Source organism: Abramis brama (assembly GCF_963993115.1).
Source record: "Abramis brama genome assembly, chromosome: 8".
Lineage (NCBI taxonomy): Eukaryota > Metazoa > Chordata > Actinopteri > Cypriniformes > Leuciscidae > Abramis > Abramis brama.
In genome coordinates, this window is record NC_139970.1 from 19,849,434 (window position 1) to 19,857,672 (window position 8,239).

Sequence of the window (8,239 nt, forward strand, 5' to 3'; positions counted from 1 at the left end):
CAAGACTATCGCTACTTCCGTTTCATGCTGACTTTAAAAACTGTAAATTTGAAATTTTTAAAAAGCCAGTAAATTATGAGGAACTGGACGAGTCATCTCAATCCATTGGTAAAAAAAAAAAAGAAAAAAAAGTGGGAACCCTGAAGAACATTCAGCTCCTAATTATTTTGTATTTATAATTATTTTAGTTACTTTAAGTTTTGAAAACAAAACTAGGGCTAGAGATTCATAGAAAATAGCATTTCATCAAAACTAACAACAACTAAACACTACAAAACATCTATCTATGGTCTGTACCAAAAGCAAGGCGATACTTTATCTGGTTCAATATGAATGGAGAAATTTAGTAAAAATGTCTTGACCAGTCACTGTCAGGCTTGTGTTTAGAGCCTCGGACAACTTACATCCTCAAGAAAATATGCTCAGAAATACCTGCATGCTATTTTGAAAGTGTGAAAAGACATAGAAGGAACCTAATGGAAAGAATTGAGAGGGCTTGCCAATTGGATGGAGAAAGGGAGAAAGCCTGAAGAAGTGAGACAGCAGAAAAGGGCAAGACAAACAGGAAGCAGAGGAGGGGGGAGTGAAGGACTGACTGTGCAAGTCAAAGAATTTTCTTAGAAGGATTTTAAGCAAGAGAGCATGCTTCTCCTGGTTTTCATCTGCTACCTTTTATGGTAAAACTGTGGAGGGAGATTTGGTGTAGTAGTGAAGCCCGGCCTCAGTTAGACACACTCACAACGGGATAGCAGGGAGACAGCGTGTGCGGGACACTGGGGACCCCTGAGGCGGGCTCATGGGAACAATACGCAGAGGGGCATAACAGGTCCAGGACTCAGACAGCTGCGTGAGTAGATGGCATTCTGATATCAAGAATAATGTGGTCCAAATCACAATCTCTGTCAAGAACTGTTCAGAGATATTTCAGGTGAGTTTTAGAATCAGACGTATCTGGCCTATTACAGGACAGATGGATTATTCTCAGAAAAAGTCCATTCATATGATGTTTATAGATAATCACATCCATGCACATACACACTAACACATGCTGACACACAATATAATCGCTGTAAGCTGGAGGTGAGATAATAGGCTGGTTATGATGGTATGATGTGAGATAACAGGCTGGTTATGATGGTATGATGTGAGATAACAGGCTGGTTATGATGGTATGATGTGAGATAACAGACTGGTTATGATGGTATGATGTGCGATAATAGGCTGGTTATGATGGTATGATGTAGTACACTGTGGAATTCCAGACTGATGCCTCACTTCTTAAACAAGAGACAAACATCTCTTAAAATTATTCTTTATTCTTAATTCTTAATATATTTCCTTCCTTCCTCCCTTTCTTTCTTTCTTTCTTTCTTTCTTTCTTTCTTTCTTTCTTTCTTTCTTTCTTTCTTTCTTTCTTTCTTTCTTTCTTTCTTTCTTTCTTTCTTTCTTTCGTCTTCATTCCAAATGTTGTTTTTTTCGCTCCAAATGTGAGTTACCTTAATTTGTTGGGTTTACTCAGTTTTATTTGTTGTGGTACCAAATGTAGTTACTCAGATCTACTTATTTAAAAAAAAAAAAAAAAAAAGTAGATCTGAGTAATTTGGTACCACAACAAAAGCTGTCAAAAGCTGTACAAAAGCTGTCACTGTGGCGGTACCTTTTGAAAAGGTACACCTTTGTACCTAAAGAGTGCATATTAGTCCCTCAAAGGTACAAATTGGTACCAAAAGTGTACATATTAGTAAATGGTACATATTAGAACCCTTTTGAAGGGTACTGTATAACGTAGCCTATATTTAATTGATTTCACTGCTAAAAGTGTAAAAATGTGTCATCAATAAAATTGAAAATTGATTTCATTAATTACATCTAAAATTGGACTGTTGACCCTTCTCTTACACCTTAACCCACCCTTAAACCTACCCATACCACCAACCCTGTCCCTAAACCTCAATACCAGCAAAAGTCTTTTGCAATACAACATGAACACAATAAGTACATTGTACCTAGTTATTATTATTATTATTATTTTAATGTAAGTGCCTACATAGTAAAGTCCCATAATATAAAGTGTGACCATGTGATACTAAAACAACACTGCTTTAATGTTTCATGAATTCCACAAGTAAATCCTGATGATCCTGTTCTCCAGCATGATTTGAGAATGATCCAAAAAGCATCTCGTACTTCAGTGGAAGCAAGAACATCTGGAAATGATTTCACAAGTTTACTTATAAGTGACCTAAAAATAGTGCAGAAACTTGTATATGTATTTTAAGTCATTTATTTGTTGTAAATATATCAAAACATTTTATTAACAGGATTCCAGTTTCAAGGTGGTCTCAGACTTCTGGACACCACTGTATATTATCTCTGAACATCTCACAGCAATGTAGTTAATGATGTTTTGAGCTAAAGAAATTACAGTGACCTTATCAGAATATCTAGCATTTTCTCAAATCTCATCAACCTCTCTCCATCACAGGACTGAAAGGCTGAAGTAAAGATGACAGAGCGTTATGACTGCCACTACTGTAAGGAGTCACTGTTTGGGAAGAAGTATGTTCTTCGTGAGGAAAACCCATACTGCGTGAAGTGCTATGAGAGCCTGTACTCCAATACCTGTGAGGAGTGCAAGAAACCCATCGGCTGCAACAGCAGGGTAACATTAGTTATAGTACCATGTATGAAGTTGCATAAAACCAGCCAATCAGTTTAGAGCTTGCAGATCGAGAAAGTGTTTTTCAGTTTTGTCATCAAATGCACCAAATAGCTACTACCCATTGTTGGGGGAAACGCATTACAAGTTATGTAATCAGATTACTTTTTCAAGTAACTAGTAAAATAACTCATTACTTTTACATTTACAACAAAATATATGAGTTATTTTTTCAAATAAGTAATGCAAGTTACTTTGTTCTCCTATTTATCTGACACCTCTCCTGTCCCCACGTTGAGAGAAATTGGAGTAAGTACAGAGGAGCTGTGTGAACATGATGGTTATTTTAGTTCTAGACGTGAGCATGCATTTACTCATCTCACTTGCAAAGAAACAGTTTTGGTATTTCTCAAAATGAATAAAATTCAACCAGAACTGTCGTCTTTTGCTGCTTTAGGATCTGTCCTACAAGGACCGTCACTGGCATGAGGACTGTTTCCACTGCTTCCAGTGCAAGCGCTCACTGGTGGACAAGCCCTTCTCCACTAAAGATGAGCAGCTGCTGTGCACCGAGTGCTATTCTAATGAGTACTCCTCCAAATGCCATGACTGCAAGAAGACCATTATGCCTGGTAAGAGATTCTTCACCATGGGAGGAACGTTTAACAATTACCTCATATCAGTGGATGTTTTCTTTTATACTCAGCACTGCCATAAAATCATAATTCATTCAGCACTGCATTCTTTCCATTAAAGCAAATGAGAACTGCTTCCTTTCACACAGGGTCGATCTTTGCCCAGATCCTGTGAAGAAAGAATAACTGTCATTATAACGATATATTACTGGCCCATAATGACGTCAAAGCAATAGATTAAGTGATTTGCACACTGGTAATAAATATTAATTCATAAATCCTTAAAGACAGGTCCTCATGACCATGTGAAAGTGTTGGACTCTCATTAACCCAGTGTGTTTTTAATGTCAACACATGGACTTACAAGATATGTGCTTTTTAAAACATGAAATTCTGTCCTGTGTCTGTTTACACTGCACCACTGCTGGTATTTATTGAACTTTCATCCGAATGTGCTGAAAGAGAATTATGCCTGTTTAACAGCTCAACTTTGCTGTTACGTTACAGTTGATATGACTGTAGAACTGTAATCCTGATGGTAATTCAATATCATCTGTGTTTGATATCTGAATCTGATAAGAATAGACTCTCTGTATACATTACATGTTATCCTGTAAAGATTATTTACTGTATATAGAATGTGTTAATGTAGAATTTGGCATCAACTCTTCTTTTTTCATATTTGTAATTTTACTGTATTCATGAAAATATTTTATATAAATATAGGCTACTAAGCCATTTGAATGTGACTAAATGCCCACTTATGCAAACAATTCAGAATAGATAAAGAAAAAAATAACTAAGCAAATTAATAAATTGATATTAAGTCCAAATGCATATTTGTATGAATGCAAAAATACTCATTTACATTCAATTATATACAATTAATCAAATTTATGTTTGTCTACGCATACACTACCATTCAAAGTTTTTGGAAAGAAAGTAATAATTTTATTCAAGAAAGATGAATTAAATGACCAAAAATGACAGTAAAGACATTTATAATGTTACAAAAATATATACATTTCAAATAAATGCTATTCTCTTAATCTTTCTATTCATCAAAGATTAGAAAAAACATTAAGCAGCTCAACATTTCTAATAATAATAAATGTTTCTTGAGCACACACTCAGCGTATTAGAATGATTTCTGAAAGATCATGTGACACTGAAGACTGTAGTGAGTAATGATGCTGGAAATTCAGCTTTGCAGAATTTACAATTTTACCGTTTTTACTACTTTTGACGCAATTAAACGCAGCCCACTCAAACCCCAAACAATTAATCTGTAGTGTACTTTACAAAATACCTGTGCTAGATATTAGAATTGTATATAATTAGAGCATAGAAAGTATCTGATTATCTAACATGACTTGATATTTTGGACAAGGACTGCACAAACTTCCTCCATCATCTCTTCATAAGCAGAATGTTGTTGTATTTGGGATAAGATGGCTCTCTTCTTCTCCCTCAGGCTCCAGGAAGATGGAGCATAAAGGAAACAGCTGGCATGAGACCTGCTTCACCTGCCAGCGCTGCCAGCAGCCAATCGGCACCAAGAGCTTCATCCCCAAAGACAACTCGAACTATTGCGTGCCCTGCTACGAAAAGCAGTTTGCCATGCAGTGTATTCACTGCAAGAAGGTAGATTCCACAGTTGAAGGAAACTAAAACAAACTTTTTAAAGTTGTACTAGGCTACACCAAGTACATATACACTTACATGAAACTTTTTAAGTCTCCAGAAACTCTTTAATTAAGCATAAAGGCCTGCTCAGAATGTAATACTAGTTTACTACTTACTAAATACATGTGCACTACATTCTGTAAGTTGACCACTTTCCATTATGGGATACAGTATTCCATGCAGTGTTGCACGTTTTGGGAAATCCAGTTATATGCATACACTCTAAAAAAAAAAATGATGGGTTGTTTCAGCCCATGTTTGGGTCAAATATTGGGTTTGTCCATATTTGACCCAAACATGGGTTGAAACAACCCATCATTTTTTAGAGTGCACAGGTAATCTACATACATGGTAGTCTGATCATATTAAATCTCTTCCTTCTCTGTCTAGCCCATCACCACTGGCGGTGTGACGTACCATGACCAGCCCTGGCATAAGGACTGTTTCTTGTGCACTGGCTGTAAGCAACAGCTGTCTGGCCAGCGCTTCACCTCTCGTGACGACTTTGCCTACTGCCTCAACTGCTTCTGCAACTTGTACGCCAAGAAATGTGCCTCCTGCACCACCCCCATCAGTGGTATGTACAAATACGCTGTGTCTGAAATCGAATAATTCTCTACCTGTATAGAAAAACAGTACGCCAAAAGTGTAGCATGTCCGAATAGTATTCGAAAAACAGTAGGCGAAAAGTCCTCGGATTACCTACTTCCGTTGAGATTCTGAAGTGTGCATACGATAGACACTTTTTAGAGGATTTTTAATGAAAGTGAAGCGACGCAACTGACGCTGGTAGGTCATGTGACAGTAACAATATGGTGGATGTAGTGCGCTTGAATTTCCTTCATACTGCCATTTGTTAATGGTCACAAAGTAAATTCTAATTCAAATGTAGCATCTACTCAGACAGTGCATGGCTCAGACAGATTCCACAATATCCAAACCAGCCATTTTTGGAGTTTGATTAAATAAATGTTTTGTTTATAATGAGTTTTTAAGCTATGAAACTTGCAGGATTTTTTAATGGTACAAATGCCTCATATATGTCAAAAGATCAAGGCAGATTTTATTTCTCATCTCATGATCCCTTTAAAAATTAAAAACAAGAATTTTTTTTTTTTTTTTTTAAATGTTTCTTTGATAACTAACTGAAATAAAATAATTTTGACCTGAAATACTAAGATTAAACTGAAATCAAATTAAAGGAAAGCTAAATAGAACTATTTAAAAAAATGAATAAAATGGCAAAAGCACATAACAACATTATTAAAACTTAAACTAAAAATTAAAAGAAAAATTGAAAACTCATAAAAATAAAAGCTAGTAAAATATTAATAAATACTATAATATTACATAAGTAATACTAAAATAATACTGGTGTAACATACAGGATGCAGAAATGTAAAAAAAAAAAAAAAAATAATAATAATAATTAAAAATGTAAATTATTATTATTATTAATTGTTATTTTTAATAACAAACTTAATTTTCTTTCTAAATTACTCAAAAACATGTCACCATAAAACAAATGTGGTATTTCCAAAAACACTGATGATTTTGAAGTGCCACCAAACGTTTAATGTATATGATTATGTACAGTATATATAAATTTAGTACTTTTATAGTACTAAAATCATTTCATCATGCCTCATTCCTGACTTATCAAAAAAATAAACTTTCAAAAAAGTACAATGATGAACACTCTCAGCCGTTTATTTCATCAGGCTTGTTGTCAGTGAGGAACGTTCCATGCAGTTCAATAAAAAACTTAATTCATAATGCCCAGAAAAAGCTTCACTAAAACACTGACATGTGAAACACCCTTCATTATGCTTTCTCACTTAAATACATCAATGCATGATGCAACACACATCACAACTGCATTTTGATCGTATGGGGGCTATACATACAAAACTATCAAGGGTCATCAATCTATTATTTGATATTGGCCAAACCATTTGAATGGGCCTATTTCAATCTAAATCACAGATCATTTTAATAATACATTTTCTCAATGTATTCAGTAAATTAACTGGACCAGAATGTTCCCCAAAGTTGCAAAACTCACCATAAATTCCTCACTTTGTTCTTCCACTTCAACATCCTGTGGCACATGGCTAATTCAAATTCTGAAAAAAAACTGAATTGGAGGCACTTCTTAAATTCTGAATTTTGCTCAACCCTGTTTCAAAGAGCTTTCCATGAACTTCTCTGGAACACACAGCTACATCTGCTTGTTGCTATTACTCATAACATGTTTGTCATCGCACGCAGGACTTGGAGGAAGCAAGTACATCTCCTTTGAGGAACGCCAGTGGCACAACGACTGTTTCAACTGCAAGAAGTGCTCAGTGTCTCTGGTGGGCAGAGGCTTCCTCACCGATAGAGATGACATCCTGTGTCCCGAGTGTGGAAAAGACATCTGAAAGCGTGCATGGAGAAAACAACCAAGCATCCACAACGCTTAAAATGGAAAAAAATAATAGATTTAGGTACTCCATGGAAACATAGTAAAGCAAAGATTATAATAGACAGATTTTCTTTATTTCAAGAGTTTATTTGAGCTTGCTTTAACTTGAAGACTGAAGAAAGAATTGGTTCTAAAGATTAAACTGAATAATAAAAATAATATGCATTATTATCTCTTTAAAATGTCTGACAGGCTTTTGGATGTGTTGCATAACCCATGTCTTAATTTTGGCTCTTTTATGTATCTAACAGTTATACATGAAATCTAAATAGTAATGCAAAATCAATAAAGCTTACTAAAAAAAAAAAAAAAAATTGTTGTGTTTTTCTCATGAATGAAGACTATTACACTAGCAAGCACTCAGTAGTAATATAAGACAACAGGGCCACCTAGTGTTTAACAATAACCATGCAAAACAACATGCACTCTTATCGGGGCATATGCAAAAATCCGTTTTCCGTCGTGATATGAAGCTTTTGAAGTAAAGGAATTTATGATTGAAATTAGTTTTGCAGACTAATGCAAATTATGCCTAGGTATGAATTTCTTGGAGTTTGAGTTGATAGTGAAGGAAATGCAGTCAACAAGTGTCCAGTGTACATGGAAACTCCTTTACAGTAATTTCCAATGTAAAAGCATCCCAGTATGCACCTCATGAAGTGGGCTGAGTAATAGTAGAGCTGGTTTTGGAATCTATATAAGGGTGACCCAGAATCCATTAATTCACACATTTGTATTATTTTATAGTTCTGATGACCACTATTTTCAACATTTTAGAATAAAGGTAAAAAT

At 35.1% G+C, this 8,239-nt stretch overlaps 1 protein-coding gene across 2 annotated transcripts; it reads left to right on the forward strand.

Annotated features, from left to right (window-relative positions):
• Positions 1–556: 556 nt before the first annotated feature.
• On the forward strand, positions 557–7,763 carry fhl2a (four and a half LIM domains 2a). 2 transcript variants are annotated; one of them, XM_084121606.1, is made up of 6 exons: positions 557–847; positions 2,486–2,662; positions 3,117–3,291; positions 4,769–4,938; positions 5,371–5,557; positions 7,252–7,761. In XM_084121606.1, the coding sequence occupies exons 2-6, from the start codon at positions 2,507–2,509 to the stop codon at positions 7,401–7,403; spliced, it is 840 nt and encodes a 279-aa protein (XP_083977732.1). In that variant the 5' UTR covers positions 557–847; positions 2,486–2,506; the 3' UTR covers positions 7,404–7,761. The 2 variants fall into 2 exon arrangements, with proteins under 2 accessions (XP_083977732.1, XP_083977733.1); XM_084121607.1 differs by having other exon boundaries at positions 571–928; positions 7,252–7,763.
• The last annotated feature ends 476 nt before the right edge of the window (positions 7,764–8,239 follow it).